We start from the raw sequence: 20,872 nt of genomic DNA on the forward strand, positions 1-20,872 counted from the left end.
AGAAAATAGATCTTATGAACAGTATCTTAATTTGTTCGAGAAATATAAAGCCACATGCCGATAGCCTTCACAACGCGTGATTTAGAAATAAAATATATAGAAATAAGGCTAAGCACTAAAGGTAATTTCAAATGCTTGGTTCCGAGATTATCAATACAGTAAACATTTATTTATGATAAGCGTGCTGATCAGCAGTAATGCAACGTCATGATTATTATTATTATTATTAAGTTACTATTATTATTATTAAATTAAAAATAACTCCTCTCCTTCACTAGAATATAATATAATTATGAAATCAAATATAGGCCAGGGCTTTACAACTTAATAAAGAGATTGAATATATATTAAATGGGATATATTGTGCTATATTTAATTATTATTATTATTATGATTGGATACAGGAGTTTGGGTACCAAGAGCTTCTTCAAATAACGTTATCTTATCCATCATTATTCCAAGATAAACTTCATGAACTGTCAGACAGACACATTCACGCTTTACACATTCCTCATAAATGCTGTCTTAATAACCATCTCTGTAATGGAGTTTATATCAAAATAACAATATCAACCCCCTGAACAAATAGTTGGTGATTACTTCAAGTCGATTCTACAGACAGACTGTTTCTATCATCGGAATTAAATAATTATAATGATAATAAGTACGACAATTACGTTTTGCATTTATAGTCATGACTCAATGAGCGATCTGAGCATTACCGCTCGTATGTACAGTACTTCACTAAGCCGTCTCACAGTTAACCCAATCGCACGATATAGTGAAATAGACTAGAATAGATTAACGAATTCCATATAAATCTATAGTTCATTAACGATGCAGCAGCTGATACTGTATCCTGCACATACACACACACACGCTCGCTACAGTGTGACTCCAGATGATAATAATAATAATAAATTAAGACTTGATTCACATCAATTTGTGTGAATGAGTGAGTGTTATAGTATTTCTACCTGTTCTCATTATACCCCCCACATAAAATCCAAAGGATAAATAGCTGGCCAAACATTATCAGTTCGCTCTCAAAATTATAATTAACCGAAATTGTAATATATAGGCTATATCTCGTTGCACACATATTACATGATAAAGCGTCTGCTGAATAATTCTGTTTTGCCTCAATATATACTGTATATATAATTCTGTTTTGCCTCAATATACAGTATATATATATATGTATTTTGATGCAAAACAGAATTATTCAGCAGTGTCTGAGTGCGTGTGTGTGCGTGTGTTGTGGGCAGGAGCGCGCAACTAACAAGATTGTATAATGGAATAGTAATAAAGTCTATTCTACTATAGGTATATAGTGTGCCGTGTTTATGTTTATGTTTATTAACACATTCAGAGCCGGCCGGATATGACCAAATTAGGGCTTGTAGGCCAGTGCTTTAATCAATGGGAGGACGGGGATATTTGCGAACGCTTAAACTATATCTTAAATTATGGCTATGGGTCTAATACACCCGTCGCTTATCAATGACTTGCTTGCAGTCAACATGTACGAAACGGATTGTTTTTTCATCTGTACATTTCCGTTTTATACCGTTTTGAATACGAGTATAGTTTTGGAGATTTCTAGTAATTCCAGAGAAAGACACGATAATAGCCCTTTAGTGGAATACACAAAACACATTGTCATTTTTCGGCTGATTTATTAATCGTTTTCAAATAAACGCTAGATTATCGATAGTATATGTGTCCTTATGCACGCTAGAGAAGCGGGCTTAAAAATCGCTTATCCATGTCTTGCTCCGCGCCAACGGTGCGCGCACACACACACGTGCTACGATGGCGGTGAAAGGAACATCTGATTAACCCAAGACTGGTAACATAGAGTCCTTACCTCACATCAGATGTTCTGCAAAAAGATTAATCCAATTCCTGATCGCCATTCCAAATATCGATCACGTCCATTGATCCAACGTTATAGTCCAAAACACATGATCCACGCTGCTTCCAGCCTCCCCAGTCAATGCGGTAGCACGATACTGCTTGCCCGAGAAGGGAAACCCGGACCGGAGTTTTTTTTCTGATGCACATTCCCAGCCAATCCAATCTAATGATCTGATAACATCAGATTGGATGGATGAAAATGAATGGATATCGGTAATAAAAGAAATAACGATTAAAACCCGACTATACTCGTGATTGGCACGCAAGCGATGGCGAGTTAACCCGACTATCATCGTGATTGGCACGGAATGGGTTAAAGGATCCCCATTAGACACATGAAAGAGCATCTAGTCTCAAAACAAATACAATACAAATGTACAACAAAAAATATGAATAAAAAATTTAAACAAAACACAAATTAAAAAGTAATACAAATATACACATTCACATTAAAAAATCTAACATTCCAGTCAAAAAAATAAATAAAAAATGCACAGATAACAGTTACATACTTGACATGTTTGCAATATATCTCTTAATATTTGTTTTGAAAGTAATTGTATTATGTATTGTGGATGAGATGTTTTTCGGCAGAGCATTCCAGAGTACTATTGACCTATATATGCCAGTGAGTTTGAGAAAATTAGATTTTGGTGCTGATGACAATACATTTGAATCTAATCTAATTTTGATCCGTTGCAAAGCGCTTCGGTCCTCGCATTATAATGACCTGACCAGGTGCGTGTGTGTGTGTGTGTGCCGGGAAAGTGATCGCGATATCTGCCATGCAAGACTAGGCGAGGCTTGTTGTCATCTCTGAAGTGTTCGACTTTCTGACTCCTCCCCGGCTGCAATCGTCTACTCTCATTTGTTTTCGAGGCAAGCCGAAATGAATCTCAAACAAGCCTAATTACTGCTGCCATGATCACCTGTGAAGAGGCCCATATTACCTCATTTAAATATGCGCCAATTGCACCGGACGCAATGCTGACGGAACGCATGAGCCACCTCATTTCACCCGCTGCGCATCCTTTGAGAGCGATATGCACCGGCTTTGCGTAGGAAAAAGCTGGGCAAACCCTTTGTGGATCCCGCCCACAATATTTTGGGCAGTTATATTGAACACAGACAGACAGGCAGGCAGATAGATAAGCAGACAGACAGACAGATACACACAGACAGACAGACAGACAGACAGACAGACAGACAGACAGACAGACAGACAGACAGACAGACAGACAGACAGACAGACAGACAGACAGACAGACAGACAGACAGACAGACAGACAGACAGACTGGGTCTGGTGTGTTTCTTAAAGGGATAGTGTGTATATCTGTCCGTCTGAACTCTGTGACTCCGGCTGTCTGGTCTGCTAGAACCATCTAGAACACAGGCCACAGCTGACGCTTTGGGCCAGACGAAACACGCACACACATATATACACACACACGCACACACACACGCACATGCACACGCACACACACACACACACACACACACACACACACACACACACACACACACACACACACACACACACACACACACACACATTGCTGTGGTCGGAGCCTTGAGGAAAGATGAGCAAATTCCGTCATGGATGTTAATAAAGGCCAAATGCCTTGAGTATAGCTAGCTGTCTAGAGAGAGAGAGCAAGAGAGAGAGAGAGAGAGAGAGAGAGAGAGAGAGAGAGAGAGAGAGAGAGAGAGACAGAGAAAGAGGGATGGGTGAGAAAGTAAGACAGAAAGAGAGAGAGATAAGTGAGAAGGAGAGGATAGTTGGGACGATGGGAGGATGAAAACGTGCGTTCTAGACAAAAATGTTCAAACCACTGTGCCTCTTAACCTTGCCTGCTCCAACCCCTAGACCCATCACTGTGTGTGTGTGTGTCTGCGTGTGTGTGTGTGTGTGTGTGTGTGTGTGTGTGTGTGTGTGTGTGTGTGTGTGTGTGTGTGTGTGTGTGTGTGTGTGTGTGTGTGTGTGTGTGTGTGTGTGTGTGTGTGTGTGTGTGTGTGTGTGCACGCGCATGCATGTATGTGATTTGTGGGTCTGGCTGTAGCCTCTGCCAGCTAAGCCACTATGATGGTGCTCTCTCCTACTGAAACCAAACTAAACCAAAACACACACAGAGAGTTGGGCCCTGATGTTGCAACTGTAAAAGTATCCCAATGGAAAATAACTGTCTGGTATAGGCTTGGGCGATATTGAAATTCCCCTACTGACGATATTGCTTTAAAGGAACACTCCAACATTTTGGGAAATTATCTTATTTGCCATCTACCCTGGAGTTAGACAAGAAGATGCATAGTACCTTTTTCGTCTCTGTGCATGCAGTAGGAGTAGGAAGACGTTGGGAACTAGGCTAATGGAGGAACCTACCGTACTTCCAGTGACTGACGCTAAGCTAGGCTAACGGTGCATGTCTTCCTACTCCTACTGCATGCACAGAGAAGAAAAAGGTATGTATCTTAACACTCCAACATTTTGGGAACCCTGGAGTTAGACAAGAAGATGCATACCTTTTTCTTCTCTGTGCATGCAGTAGGAGTAGGAAGACATTGGAACTAGGCTAATGGAGGAACCTACTTCCAGTGACTGACGCTAAGCTAGGCTAACGGTGCATGTCTGCCTACTCCTACTGCATGCACAGAGAAGAAAAAGGTATGCATCTTCTTGTCTAACTCCAGGATATAGGAAATAAGCTAATTTCGCAAAAAGTTGGAGTTTTCCTTTAAGAAAAACAACGATAAAAAAGCAGAAAAGACGCATATGTTGCAGCTTTTATTTAGAAGGATTCTGACCGGAACTTATTGTCGTTGTCGCTAGCTCGAGTCGACACAGGCCTTTGCTACAAAGTTAAGTTGGGGAAGATTCAAGTATTAAAGTGGACCGTGATGGACATAGAACGCTGTAAATTAACCACATTTTGCTAATGAGAGCCGACATCTGTCCACAGTGTTCTCTACTAAGTTAGGCTACATGTGCTAACGTTATATACAGGGTCAGAACGTAGGCTCACATAATGTTACCTTTTTTGATACAACAATGTGGTGAAGCAAGAGATAAATGGAAAGAGAGAGACTGACTATAGAGCAAGATTAATAACAGGTGTTGCATAATTTAAATTTAATATCGTTCTGTTATTGGGGACACGTGAGGACCATTATCGTGGCCACGTGCACCATATGTAAATGATAATATCGTCCTATCACTCAAGCCTAGTCTGGAATATCACATACGTGCACGCATGAACACACACACACACACTCACACTCACACACACGCATGCACGTATGTGTGCATACACCCGCACACACGCATAAAGGATGCAATTCTGCTTTGGGGTGCATGACTGAGACTTTAAGCAATGTTCCTCACTGCTTAAGCACCTGATAATCCCTATAGGCTGGCAGCCTTCAGGGAAAGTTGCACACGCACGCACGCACGCATTACAGAGAACTTTTTAAAGTGCTTCATTTTAGTACCTTGAGTTTTGTGAATTTGTTAAGATTCTGGTGGATCGATCATATTGGGCTCTTATATCGTTTATTTTTTGTGCCCTCAGTACGGATTTAAGTGGGTATGTTTGCTCAAAAGATAATGTGCTTTGATTCGTAGTGGCACTTTACTTTTAATAAATGGGTCTCAGAACACACGAGACATACTGGTTTTGACCTGCCCTGTGGGAAGAATGAACACGAAAGAGATTCAATCAAATGAAAGATTCTTGATTTTAAAACTCTGTTTCCATCGTCCAGAGCACACCATGTGAAAACCCTTTCCTCTGACCCACTCTGACTGTTGTCTCTCCCCTCTGTGTGTGTGTGCGTGCGTGTGTGTGTGTGTGTGTGTGTGTGTGTGTGTGTGTGTGTGTGTGTGCGTGCGTGCGTGTGTGACCCTCACCGACTCGAGTCGCAATGCTTATCAGAAATGCATAGATTTGATTGGCTGAGTAGGATCACGTGAGATGATTTACAACACATGCTGATTGGTCTGTGAGTTTCCTGGGCAGCACCGGCGTAAAAAATAAAATAAAAAATGCTCCGTCAAAAGTTTATTATTTTTATATTTGATTGAATAACTCAAGACATTTATCAGTTCTAGGTCCAGGCCCGGATAGGATGGCATCTGGCTTCAGACCCGGTGACCTCTGGTCTATACGTTCATATCTAGTATCCACCCCCAGCCCTAGTAGTGGCCCTCTCGCCATGTGTGTGTGTGTGTGTGTGTGTGTGTGTGTGTGTGTGTGTGTGTGTGTGTGTGTGTGTGTGTGTGTGTGTGTGTGTGTGTGTGTGTGTGTGTGTGTTATTTACCTAATAAATAGGTCTCTATATATACCTCTCTCTCCCTGGACACAGTAGACATTTCCCTCTGACTGCACCTGGAAAAAGCAACACCTTCCCAGGGCTAATGTAGTCACCAACACGTTCTGCACACACACACACACACACACACACACACACACACACACACACACACATGCGCGCGCACACACACACACACACACACACATGCGCGCACGCACACACACACACGGTCGTACCAGAAACACACAAACACCATCAATCATCCAGCAACCTGTGGCTTTTGGCCGAGGAGACATGTCCTGCAGCACACAACCTGCTCCTATTAGAACAGCACCGCTCCTCTCTTCCTCCCTCCTTTCCTTGCTTCCTTCCTCTGCTCCCTCCTCCCTCTTTCCTTCCTTCCTTCCTACCTACCGCCATTCCCTCCTACTCTGCTGTCCCCCTCCCTCCCTCCCTCCCTCCCTTCTCTTCCAGGTGTGATATGTATCCTGGCACGACATTATCTTTTTTCCCCCATCGCTTCAGTCTCTAGGCGGCGTAGACGGATCCTGTACTGCAAGTTGAATTTTAAATACCCTGTACAGTACATACGGGCCGGTCTATTCTTAAAAAGCAGCCAATGAAGTGGAACGAGTGTCTGATGGTGTTATTCCCTCCTTGTCACAAGTGGAACTGCTAAATATGGCTGCAGCCTCCCTAGCAACAGCATGTGTCGTGGTGAAATGAAAGGGATGCAGCTGGCTTGTAAGATTGGGCTATACGATGCAGCTGGCTTGTAAGATTGGGCTATACCGTAATACCGTATGCTATGAGAATGAATATCCCCCCCCCCCCACACACACACAAATGGAAACCCTATTGGAGACACACCCCTTCGCGGCTACAGGCCTGTGTGGTGTTCCATCTGTAACCATCAAATGTTTGTTACAGCAAAACATCAGATCAATCAGGATTCCTACAAAAACGTCCTCTCTCCAAATATGGAGGGAGTCGAAAAAAAGTTATTGACCATATTCACACGGCGGCCATTTCGCTCATGTTTCAAGTTCGATTAGATTTATTATTATATAAAATATATTTACATATATTTTTATCTTTGCCTTTTTTCAGTGGATGTGTTGAGACTTTTTGCTAAACATACTTTCTAGCACACCGTTTTGCCTTTCACTTTAGTTTCTATTGGAGTACTATGAAAGTCACAAAATTACATCTTTTGACAACAATGGCAGGTGAATCAAAATAAAATCTAAATGGGACCTTGTGAATCAAAATCTAATCAAATCAGGTAATCAGTGCTGACACCCAGCCCTATCCGTGACTATTCCATGATATACAGTGCAATTTCACACACATCCCAAAAGCAGTTTTGCACAAATTAATTTAGTTTGACAGTTATTGAGAGTAATTGAGTTTGAATATGGCCAGTTTGAGTTTGAACTTTTACCCGTGTGTATAACACCATTAAACACATTAATTGCCAAAAACGAGAATTCTCGTTTCTGTGCCCCAACCGCTCAGTGCCATAAACGAAGATTCTCGTTTCTGGGTCGTTTTTCCTTTTTTTTCCGATTTTAATACCCTATTCAATCTCAGGGAGCTGTGTGTTGCCTTAAAAATGCATAGTGGGAATCCAAAGGTGCAGTACCGGCCGCATCCTACCAGGCGGCAGTATCGAGCACCATTTCTAACATTGTATGCTGGGCTGTGGGATGACCCCAGGTCTCGGGGAGGCGCACAGTTCTGCTGGTTACATCGAAGCCCGTCAACTCTGCCCGATCCGTATGTTATGGTCGTTTATAACGTCGAGCAAAATGGGGATTAGATCTACCAGATGGCGATCAAGAAATTGGAATATTCTTTTTGGATTACTCCCGGCCAAAGGTAAGGGCGATTTGACGTCAATTCTAGCTTGATCCTGCAATGCTTTCATAGCGATCGGGCTGATAACCGTTTTTAGTGTTCAATGCGAATGCCGTTACTGACGCTCGAATAATCAAAAGCGACCCCCACCCCCCTTTCATGCATTCATGATGGAACATAATACCGATAAATAGCGGGTTCAGGCGAGGAACGCTAGCGTCTACAATGTAATCGACGTGTAGGGCTATAACTCAGCATTTCATGGATTACGATAGACCACTCTAAAACCATACTTATATTCACCACGGTATAACACGGGAATGTATGGATGGAATTTCTTTTTCTTTTTTGCATCTTGACCGGAAGAAACCCAGTGTCAAATGACTATAGTACTGTATCCATAGATATAATATAGAATATGGTTATAGTTCTACAAACAAGGTGACCGATTACATGGGTTTAATGGCTGGCATGAGGCAATAACTTCCCGGAAGAGGCGTGGCACTCAACACAGTAAGACTTTTACCTGTGTGTATGTTAACACAGTAGGACTTTTACCTGTGTGTATAACACTGTTAACCTGGTAGGATGTCCCTGTCTCCTAAGTTAGGTTTGGACAATGCAATGCTTGACATTTTCAACAATTCTATAATTTGATATAAAAAATAATTAGCAAAGAAACTCATCTCAATCTGTGAGGGGGGGGGGATATATATATACACACACATTCCAGAGCCTCTTTATTCCCTTGTAATAAACATGCTGGTTTTGAATTTTTTAAATTAACATTTTAAATTAATCATTCTCTTCCCTGCCTGGCTACACCAAAACCCAAGAGTAAAAAGAACTTTGACAAATTGGGCAGAACATTAGGTAGGCTGTGTTTCTGGCTCACTATAGCAGATCTAATGGATTAATCAAAGCTAATTCATTGCTTGTGTCCCCCCTGTGACTACCAAGGGGGTCTGAACAGCTTGTTTAGGCTTGTTAATCTTAATACTTCAAACCATGGCCAAATGGCAAGGCAGAAAAGGAAAGGAAACTCAAAGTGCATTTAGATATAAATGGTAAATGGTGCATTTATACAGCACTTTTATCCAAAGCATTTTACAATTTTGTTCCTCACATTCACCCATTCACACAGATGGCCGAGGTAACCATGCAAGGTGCCAACCTGCATATCAGGAGCAATTAGAGGTTAAGTGTCTTGCTCAAGGACACTTCGACACTGCCCGGGAGGATTGGGAATCAAACCGGGAACCTTCCGACTACCAGACGACCACTCGACCTCCTGAGCCACTGTCGCCCTAGATACACCAGGAATCTCTGCATTCAACTCATCCTACCTATTCAGGGGCCGTCGAGTGCCTGGAAACCAACTGCAGTACTAATGCCTTGCACAAGGGCAATGGCAGGAGTTACCAAACGCCACGTCTTTCGGAAATTGTAGAATCCGGAGGAAACCCACGCGAACACAGGGAGAACACGCAAACTCCACACAGAAAGGCCGGGTTGGAACCCTAGGACCTTCTGTTACAGCCACAGCCAGGGCCTTTCTCTCCCCCGTCTGTCAGCAGGTTCCCACAACCTTATATGGGTCTCTCCCTGTTCCTGCCCCATCATCAGCCTGCCTACCTGGGCCGGCCTACACACCTGTGAACTATCATCTCATCACTGAGCCAGGATAAGAGGCCTGCACTCCTGGTCCGAGTGTTGTTTTTACCTGCCTTCAGTGCCTTGGTAGTAGGACTCTTCTCTGGACCTCTAGTAACCTGATACACAATTACTGTGTTACTCCTTGTGATATCTGTGTGCTCAGTACTCTGCATCGTATTGACCCTTGTTCTCCTGTGTGTAGGATCTCACCCCTCCGGCCTGCACCCCCACCTACGGACCTCACCAGCCTGCACCTTCCCGGGACCGCATGGACACGCGTCGCCCGCTTGTCTCCTCTCACTCCCAACAATTCACTACCTGCCTTCCTTGTCATTCCCTGGGTTTTCCATTAAATAACCTAAACCGCCTCATTCTCCTGTGCCTTGTGTTCTGCTCTTGGGTTCTCCCGACACCCCCCCATAACACCTTCTTGTTGTGAGGCAGTAATTGCCTTGACCCCCCCTCCCATTTGGCATTAGATGTTATTTTAGCACACACCACACTACTGACATTTTGGATTAGATGTTATTTTAGACGTTTCTGTTCAAATACAATCTTATGTCCAAACAAATGCATGCAGTTACATTGTCCAATTACCTATATTCATTACTTTTTGAGTGGGGGCACGAGCGCTGGGATTTTTGGCTGGTGAAAATGCTGAGTGGCTAGTGACTTTGGAAAACCACTAGCTACAGTGGCTAGTGAGCCAAAAAGTTAATGTCAAGCCCTGCCACCGCCCCACTGTGGCGCCCCATGACAAAAACTACATGTGTAATTTCCCCCAATGCCTAAATAAAATGTCAGACTAATCCACGAGAAGACAATGTGTTGCTTTTAGGGGTGTAACGATGCGACCTCACAACGATTAATTTCGATTACGATTATTCAGGCAACGATTCAATGCATCATGAAATCTCTTCATTTGACCATGATTCGATTCGATTAGCTTCGATTAACTTTTTCTATTCATTTTCTATCAGTTACGGTAATTCCCCTAAAAAAATGTAATACACAAATGTGGCTGGGGGAACTGATTCACTCAGCATGAATGGACTATATGTCAATAAAAACAATACACACAAAAAAACATTTAAAAAAAATAAAAATGTATTTCGATTAATTTAGATTATAATCAATTCTAACATTTTCAAATCGATGCAGTTGAATCGTCACATTAGAATCGATGCATTTTGATTAATCGATGCATCGTTACACCCCTAGTTGCTTGTAATTGTGTAAACATATGACTGAACTGTGCTCGTTTGTCCGATGCTTTTTAATACAGTATGTTCTACTGTACACAGGTTTAATATAGTATATTCTACTGTACACAGGTTTAATATAGTATGTTCTACTGTACACAGGTTTAATACAGTATGTTCTACTGTACACAGGTTTAATATAGTATGTTCTACTGTACACAGGTTTAATATAGTATGTTCTACTGTACACAGGTTTAATATAGTATGTTCTACTGTACACAGGTTTAATATAGTATGTTCATACTGTACACAGGTTTAATACAGTATGTTCTACTGTACACATGTTTAATACAGTATGTTCATACTGTACACATGTTTAATACAGTATGTTCTACTGTACACAGGTTTAATACAGTATGTTCTACTGTACACAGGTTTAATACAGTATGTTCTACTGTACACAGGTTTAATATAGTATAGTATATGTACACGGGTCTCTCTAGAAAAAGAGATATTGATCTCAATGAGACTAACTGTTTAAATAAAGGACAGAAATAAATGAATCAATCAAAATCTAAATGTAAACGGCATCAGCTTCACTGTGCTGCTGACACTACTGGCCCTGTGTGCCACTGCTTCACTGTGCTGCTGACACTACTGGTCCTGTGTGTCACTGCTTCACTGTGCTGCTGACACTACTGGTCCTGTGTGCCACTGCTTCACTGTGCTGCTGACACTACTGGTCCTGTGTGCCACTGCTTCACTGTGCTGCTGACACTACTGGTCCTGTGTGTCACTGCTTCACTGTGCTGCTTCACTACTGGTCCTGTGTGCCACTGCTTCACTGTGCTGCTGACACTATGGTCCTGTGTGCCACTGCTTCACTGTGCTGCTGACACTACTGGTCCTGTGTGTCACTGCTTCACTGTGCTGCTGACACTACTGGTCCTGTGTGCCACTGCTTCACTGTGCTGCTGACACTACTGGTCCTGTGTGTCACTGCTTCACTGTGCTGCTGACACTACTGGTCCTGTGTGCCACTGCTTCACTGTGCTGCTGACACTACTGGTCCTGTGTGTCACTGCTTCACTGTGCTGCTGACACTACTGGTCCTGTGTGCCACTGCTTCACTGTGCTGCTGACACTACTGGTCCTGTGCTGACACTACTGGTCCTGTGTGTCACTGCTTCACTGTGCTGCTGACACTACTGGTCCTGTGTGCCACTGCTTCACTGTGCTGCTGACACTACTGGTCCTGTGTGCCACTGCTTCACTGTGCTGCTGACACTACTGGTCCTGTGTGCCACTGCTTCACTGTGCTGCTGACACTACTGGTCCTGTGTGCCACTGCTTCACTGTGCTGCTGACACTACTGGTCCTGTGTGCCACTGCTTCACTGTGCTGCTGACACTACTGGTCCTGTGTGTCACTGCTTCACTGTGCTGCTGACACTACTGGTCCTGTGTGCCACTGCTTCACTGTGCTGCTGACACTACTGGCCCTGTGTGTCACTGCTTCACTGTGCTGCTGACACTACTGGTCCTGTGTGCCACTGCTTCACTGTGCTGCTGACACTACTGGTCCTGTGTGTCACTGCTTCACTGTGCTGCTGACACTACTGGTCCTGTGTGCCACTGCTTCACTGTGCTGCTGACACTACTGGTCCTGTGTGCCACTGCTTCACTGTGCTGCTGACACTACTGGTCCTGTGTGCCACTGCTTCACTGTGCTGCTGACACTACTGGTCCTGTGTGCCACTGCTTCACTGTGCTGCTGACACTACTGATCCTGTGTGTGTTTATTGTTTTTTTTTTTTTTTAGAATTTTTTTTTTAGCATTTATTGCTTTCATGGTCAGATATGACCGACAGATGAGGAGAGGATGAACGGGAGAAGAGGCGGGGATAACATGCGACAAATGGGAGTCACCGGGAGTGGGAAGCGAACCCGGGACGGCCGCTTCGCGACGCAGCGCGATACATGGTGTGCTACTAGAGCGCCCGTGTTTATTGTTTATTAAGAAGTCTCCACCATAGTGAGGACTATTCTTCCTGGGGTCCGTACAAATACACAATATATGCAAACATACAAAATATAATGCAGCGTCATACTCAACGATTGATCTTTCAATCAAATGAAAGATCAACTAAATAAAAATAAAACAGTAAAAAAAATAGAGTCTAATGAAATAAGAAGAATACAACTATTAAAATCTATGAGCCTTTAAGAACAATTAAAAACCTAAAACACAAGAACAGTTCACCTCTCAATGTATCTCAATACAATTCAGGTTAGATTTAGTCTGATTTCTTTCTTGATAATTGCTTCCCTAAGTCTCTTTTTTAAGCCAGATTTGTTACCTGCTACAGTACGATGTTGTGTGTGTGATGACACCATTGGTGTAGTAAGACAACACCTGTAGGTTGCAAATCTAATGTACCTCAACACCAGGTCCTACAGACTGACTGACAGACAGACAGACAGACAGACAGACAGACAGACAGACAGACAGACAGACAGACGGACAGACAGACGGACGGACGGACAATGTTTTGCCATCTCTATCTTCATATATTGTCATGTTCCCATCTCTTCTTCTCTCTTCTCGCTGCTTTAACACTTTCAGTGCCACCAGGGAGCGCACGACTTAGTGCTTGATGCCAATGTTAACGTTAATATCGCCTAATCTATGTTTTAAATTATGGCTATGTGTCTAATCTGCCCGTCGCTTATCAAATAATCATTTTCCAGTCAGTGTTGTCAAGGCAGATTGGTTTTTTATCGCTTCATTTTCGTTTGAGAGCATTTTGAAAAGCGCCCGTTTTCAGGTGAAAAACAGCCCATTCTGTGATAATCGCCTTTTACTGGAATATTCCAGAACGTTGATATTTGTCGGCCTATTTATGAATCGTTTTCAAATAAACGCTAGATGATCAATAGTATACGTGCACGCACGCACGTTCGAGGCGCGCGCTGATAATAGCTGTTTTCATTTCCTCATGGATTTTACAGTGAAACCGATAGAGCACATATCAGAAAAAAGCTTATATCTCCTCGAAAACAAGTCTGATTATCCTAACACTGATAACATAGATTCCTTACCTGACATCAGATGGTATCCAAATGGTATATTCCAATTCCTGATCACCATTCGAAAAAATCGATAAGTGTATAGATCTAACGTGTATACAGTAGAACTCATGATCAGCGGGGCTCAGAGGATCCAGAATGAACTCTGGTAACCCCGGCTGCATCAGTGGACTGGAAAATGTGAACTGGAATATTTTGTTTCCCCCATCCATTTTCATTGAGTCCATTCCAAAAGTCCATTTACCATCTGGGAGACGATAGGGGGCGCTTTTTTCACATCTGATCGCCGGCGGCCCTTGGGTAGGCTAGGGTAGGCTCGCGTGATGCAATATGATTTCAGATCGCTAAAAAAAAAAAAAAATCCGAGAAATCTCGTGAGTGGCTTTCAACCTAACTATCGTAAACCCGAGATTAGCCGTGAGTGGCAGTCAAAGTGTTAAAAAGGGTCAAACTGATTTCCATAGTGGAGGGAGAATAGAACCCAAACCTACTTATTTAGTTTGATTTAGTTTGATCCTCATGCTCGGTGTGATTTATCTCCCATGTTCAGTGTCCACTTCACCACTGGGTTGTTACCACAGTCTAGTTGTTACCAGGTTAATGTGCTGATAGTTGACCAGGATCAACACAGGGGCAGGGCTGTTGATGGTGGCACTATTGACACTATGACGCAGCTCCATATCAAAGTGTGTGTGTGCGTGTGTGTGTGTGTGTGTGTGTGTGTGTACTGTATGTACGTAGTAGAGTTGATGATGGTGTATCCAGAGGTTGAACGTGTGTGTGTGCGTACGTGGTAGAGTTGATGGTGGTGTATCCAGAGGTTGAACGTGTGTGTATGTGTGTGTGTGTGTGTGTGCGTACGTACGTGGTAGAGTTGATGGTGGTGTATCCAGAGGTTGAACGTGTGTGTGTGTGTGTGTGTGTGTGTGTGTGTGTGTGTGTGTGTGTACGTACGTGGTAGAGTTGATGGTGGTGTATCCAGAGGTTGAACGTGTGTGTGTGTGTGTGTGTGTGTGTGTGTGTGTGTGTGTGTGTGTGTGTGTGTGTGTGTGTGTGTGTGTGTGTGTACGTACGTGGTAGAGTTGATGGTGGTGTATCCAGAGGGACACTCTGGGATACAGGCTCCATTATGGATGACGTATTCATGGCAGCTTGACTGGTCCGGGCCCACTCTCTTACTCAGCTTACACTGGTTGTGCTGGTCCTAGGGGTCACAAACAGCACAGCAACATTACATACATACACACACACCAAGCAACAGTACAGTGTGTGTGTGTGTGTGTGTGTGTGTGTGTGTGTGTGTGTGTGTGTGTGTGTGTGTGTGTGTGTGTGTGTGTGTGTGTGTGTGTGTGTGTGTGTGTGTGTGTGTGTGTGCACCGATCCTGGGTGAAATAGTTTTCGCAAAATAAACCGTAATGTTTTTCTTTCCCTGCTTGGAGAATCAGGTGGGTTTACCCCATAGGACAGTTCACAGTACTTTCGTTGCCACGACAACCAATATTGCCGCAATGCCACAGCTCATTGGCCACAGTTGTCATTCAATGATAATCACCTCCTATTTGATTACAATCACCTGTTGCTTTCAAACCAAGAAGTCTATGATTGAATACTATGAACACAATGAGTGAGAGAAACACTAAAATAATTGAAAATCAATTTAGTTTCTTAGTCAATTTCCTGAGAATAACAATTGATCTGATATATTACTGAATTGTCCTGGTGTGGTGGTTAATCCCCCCATCCATCTGAATCCATACATGTAGTCTACATTGCATCAATGCAATTGGATCGCTGCCTTTTGAGTAGATGTATCGATTGGAATTGATGTTATTGTTCCACCCCTGTAGCCTAATGAATGCGCCCTGACTGATACCAACCTGGCAGAAGGAGAAACTGACGCAGCGCCAGCCCCTGAAGACGTAGTGTCCTGGGGGACACTTGTCCACACAGGTGCCTCCATGCTGGAGGTTCCTACAGGCCACACAGCTACTGGAGTTCCCAGCCTCAGAGCAGCCACCCAGGCACTGGTCATGGCAACACTGACCCTGGCGGCTGCAGGCACGGTGCTTGCATTCACACTCTGGGGGGGGAGAGAGAGAGAGAGAGAGAGAGATGGTTAGAATAAAGTTCAGCACTAGTGGATATGCAGAACTGCAAAAGAAATACAACATTTAAACCTTTTTCGTCCCTCCTAGCTACATTAGTTCACATAAAATTACTCTCAAAATGTTGTGCTGGTAACTTCATATCAGCGATGAAGTCAAATCAAATTTAAATCAAATCAAATGTATTTGTAAAGCCCAAAATCCCAAGGTAATGGCCCCAGTCTTCTTTAAACAAGTCAAGAAGAAACATCACAATAAACCAAGAACAAAAAACCCATCATGAAATCCAAAATAAATGTAAAATAAATAAATAAATGCAACACTCCCAGACATACCCCAGCGAAGGTAAGGGGAAAACTCACTAAAAACTAGGAAAGAAAGCACCACAGGCGACGTGGAGGAGAGAAAACTTAAAAAAAAAAAAAAATGTTTTTGGTAGATATTTTATTGTTTTTTTCCAGGCAGTCCGGTAGAGAGAGAGAGAGGCAGTATGGGAGGATAGACGGGGGAAGACATTCGGCAAAGCTCGCCGGGTCCGGCAGTCGAACCCGGGACAGCCGTGTTGCACCGCAGTGCTGTACGTGGTGCGCCACCCTGGCACCCCTGGAGGAGAGAAACCTTAGAAGGGCCGTTCAAGGGGGGATCCCCCTACTTGGATGTCGGTGATAATAGTGTTGCTATGGATGATCGATGGGTGGAGAATAAAACAGACGAATAGTTGATGTAATAAAACACAAATAATTATGTATATGCAACAGCAATTGGGGTACCTTGGGTATCTTGGGATGCACTCATGTTGGATATCGGGCCAATTAAAAGGCTAAAATAGGGTATTGTATCAGAGGAATTCTCATACCAAGAGCGATATGAGACATGCTAGTAGAACTCAAAGCGAAGCTTTAGATCTTTCCCAGTGGCGAAAGACTTATTGTAGTCTCAATAATTTTGGTTAAAATTTACCCCCAAAATGAAAAAGAAAATGACCCCATGTCTATATTGGTCACTTAAAATAACAGATTTGATGAGTACTAGGTATTGGCCATTGAGATGCTTAGCATTGTTTTCAGCAGTGAAATTTATTATATTGGTGCCTAAAAGCGCATGTATGGCGTGTATGGAGACCAGTGGAAGGTACTAGACTGAACCCAAAGCCCAGAAGAACCCTCCAAAACATCACACACAGGTCAGGCTCTGATTGGCATGTATGGAGACCAGTGGAAGGTACTGGACCGAACCCAAAGCCCACAAAAACCCTCCAAAACATCACACACACGTCAGGCTCTGATTGGCGTGTATGGAGACCAGTGGAAAGCACTGGACTGAACCCTCCAACACATTCTGTCTTTACAGCAAGGAGACTGCAGGGGCAAACTAAACAATCAACATCCCAAAATAACAACACAGCACTGAAGAGAGATACAGAGTGTGTCTCTCTCTCTCTCTCTCTCTCTCTCTCTCTAAAACATAACGCCTCACAAAGCAATGCATTACAACAGGAAAAAACTTCAGGGCCAACATGGCCGCCAAGTGGTGTTACATTCTGATCCGAACGAGGGCACACTCATGCATGCATGTGCGCATATAAACACACCACTAAACACACACACACACACACACACACACACACACACACACACACACACACACACACACACACACACACACACACACACACACACACACACACACACACACACACACACACACACACACACACACACACACACACACACACACACACACACACACACACCTATGTCTATGTCTGGGGTTAGTAGACCTGGTACTATGTCTGGGGTTAGTAGACCTGGTACTATGTCTGGGGTTAGTAGACCTGGTACTATGTCTGGGGTTAGTAGGCCTGGTACTATGTCTGGGGTTAGTAGACCTGGTACTATGTCTGGGGTTAGTAGGCCTGGTACTATGTCTGGGGTTAGTAGGCCTGGTACTATGTCTGGGGTTAGTAGACCTGGTACTATGTCTGGGGTTAGTAGGCCTGGTACTATGTCTGGGGTTATTAGGCCTGGTACTATGTCTGGGGTTAGTAGACCTGGTACTATGTCTGGGGTTAGTAGGCCTGGTACTATGTCTGGGGTTATTAGGCCTCAGTGGTACTATGTCTGGGGTTAGTAGGCCTGGTACTATGTCTGGGGTTAGTAGACCTGGTACTATGTCTGGGGTTAGTAGGCCTGGTACTATGTCTGGGGTTAGTAGACCTGGTACTATGTCTGGGGTTAGTAGGCCTGGTACTATGTCTGGGGTTATTAGGCCTGGTACTATGTCTGGGGTTAGTAGGCCTGGTACTATGTCTGGGGTTAGTAGACCTGGTACTATGTCTGGGGTTAGGGGTAAGGTTTGGGACTAGAGCCAAACTGAATATATATACTGTATATATTATCTTCAACGAACTTAACACAAATAGTCTATGAAACATGATAGGCTACAGCTAGAATTCCTGAAAACAAGTGAAGTGGTAAACACAGGTCAAAACTAATTTGGTACAGAGAGACCAATACATATAGCAACACCAGTGAATTCTCTGGTAGGTTGAGGAGGCAAACTCCAGTAACCCAACCACCTAAAGCTTCTGGACTGCCGCATCCTGACCCCCTGGTTGAGTAACTCACTCACTGACTGACTGAGAGGTTGTGGTGGTGTGACCATGTGACTCAATTATTTCCTTCTTTTCAATGATGCATAGCACCTTTCAATTAGCCTGAACAGATAGCAAAGCATCTGGACCATTGCATTCCTATACAATCCAATAACCTACACTCATTAAATCCATGTGGACAAGAGGAGACTTGATGGTGAAAAGACGCAAGATTTGGAATGTAGGCCAACTCTGGCCTCCTGTGAGGAATTTGCTCTTCTCTGTATTTACTAATGACCTATCTTGGGCTACCAAATGTGCTACAACAGTTGCTGTTTCATGCAATGTACTTAATGAAGTTTTGAGCAGAGTGAATGAATGAATGAATGAATGAATGAAAACTTTATTAACAGATTGCAGAATGGGTACAGTGCAGTACAGCTCAATACATACAATTGTTAAGGGGATGCAGACCAGAGAAAGACTTTCGTCTTGTTTACACCAGGGTCCCCCATTTCCAATTCATCGTAACATATATGACATACATGACATACAGATAGACAGTACTGCTGTCTATGAGAACTTACAAGTTGTGCATGCCTGGGTAGTATGTAATAGACTTGTCCTTAACATCTCCAAGACTAAATGTATTGTGTTGGGAACAAGGCACAGGTTATCTACAAATCCAAAGCTTCATTTAAACTTGTGTAATTCGGCAGTTCAACAAGTTGAAAGTACTAAACTCCTTGGAGTGATGCTGGTTTGCACTCTGTCTTGGTCTCACCATATTAATTATATTGTTTTGAAAATGGGAAGAGCAATTGGTATTTCCAGGAAATGTGCTTCTTTTGTTGCCCGTCCCCTTTTATGTCAGATAGTTCAAAGTTTAGTTTTATGTCATCTTGACTATTGCTCTGCGATGTGGTCATCTGCTGCCAGTGGTGACCTCAGGAAGCTCCAGGTTGTCCAAAACAGGGCAGCACGGTTGGTACTGGGCTGCTCACTAAGGTCTAATTTGAGCCGTATGCATGCCCGCCTCTCTTGGCTTAAAGTTGATAATAGGTTGTCTTTTAAAGTTTTAATACACTTGTGCTGTTCAAGTTTGTCATGAGCAGTAAAACTCCTGTTTTTATACATACACAGATTGTTTATAGTAATACTGTGCATGATCATTACACTAGAGGTTCCAGTAATGGGCAGCTTGAATTACCAGGTCCAAAAACGCTTTAAGGAGATCTTTTATTTTTAGATCATTGACTCTTTGGAATAACCTGCCTCAAAACCTCTGCTGCATTTACAGTAAATCTACTTTAAAAAAATAATCTTAAATTAATCATTTTAAATAACACTGTAAAGTATTTTTGTTTTTTTGTTTTCCGTTTCTTTGCTCACATGTAATTTTAGCTATCTTATTTGTTAGCTTAATTATGCATTGTGTGTTGAGTACTGACATTTTATTGTTTTGCAACAATAATTGTTTTTGTATGTTTTTTTGTGTGGACCCCAGGAAGACTAGCTGCTTGCTATGGCACCAGCTAATGGGGATCCGTAATAAAATAAATCAAATCAAATTGATCAATGTTGATATTTTCACACACAAAACAATTTTCTAAACAAATGAGCTAATGGATGGAATGTCTATCGGTGTTCCTCAGCTGCTTGGAGAGGAGCGACACAGAGGGGAGAGGAGTGCATCTGCATTTTAAACAGCTGAGGAGGGCCCTGCCTGCCAGGGATGCCACCTCTGTGGGGACATCACATGAGCGCTCACTGCCAGGTAAACAAGCTAGGACCCCTGTTCCTGCACAGGAGAGAGAGAGAGCTGCCTATCACACTGCCTGAGTAAAAGCGGAGAGGACAGAGAGGGGGCGGGGGGGGGGGGGGCGTGGCCATGGTGGGGGTGGAGGAGAGAGGAGGAGAGAGAGAGAGAGAGAGAGAGAGAGAGAGAGAGAGAGAGAGAGAGAGAGAGAGAGAGAGAGAGAGAGGAGGAAGAGGAGACGGCTGAGAGAAATGAAAGAATGATAAAGAAAGGGAGGACAGAGGTCAGAACCATGAGGAGAGAGAGCAGGAACGGCTAATGCAGGAAAAACAGCACCTCCGACCTTCTGAGACAGTTCACACAAAGGTCTGTCTCTACT

General features: G+C 43.3%; 1 protein-coding gene across 1 annotated transcript in view; it reads right to left on the reverse strand.

Moving 5' to 3' along the window:
* The window catches only part of insrb (insulin receptor b), a gene marked incomplete at both ends in the record, with an annotated part of 133,210 nt that overhangs the window by 32,948 nt on the left and 79,390 nt on the right, over window positions 1–20,872 (reverse strand). The window contains 2 exon segments of the mRNA XM_084308445.1: window positions 15,110–15,240; window positions 15,914–16,116. Of these exon segments, the coding sequence (XP_084164571.1) occupies window positions 15,110–15,240; window positions 15,914–16,116 (334 nt within the window).

Source organism: Notolepis coatsorum (genome assembly GCF_963971535.1).
Source record: "Notolepis coatsorum genome assembly, chromosome: 2".
Classification (NCBI taxonomy): Eukaryota; Metazoa; Chordata; class Actinopteri; order Aulopiformes; family Paralepididae; genus Notolepis; species Notolepis coatsorum.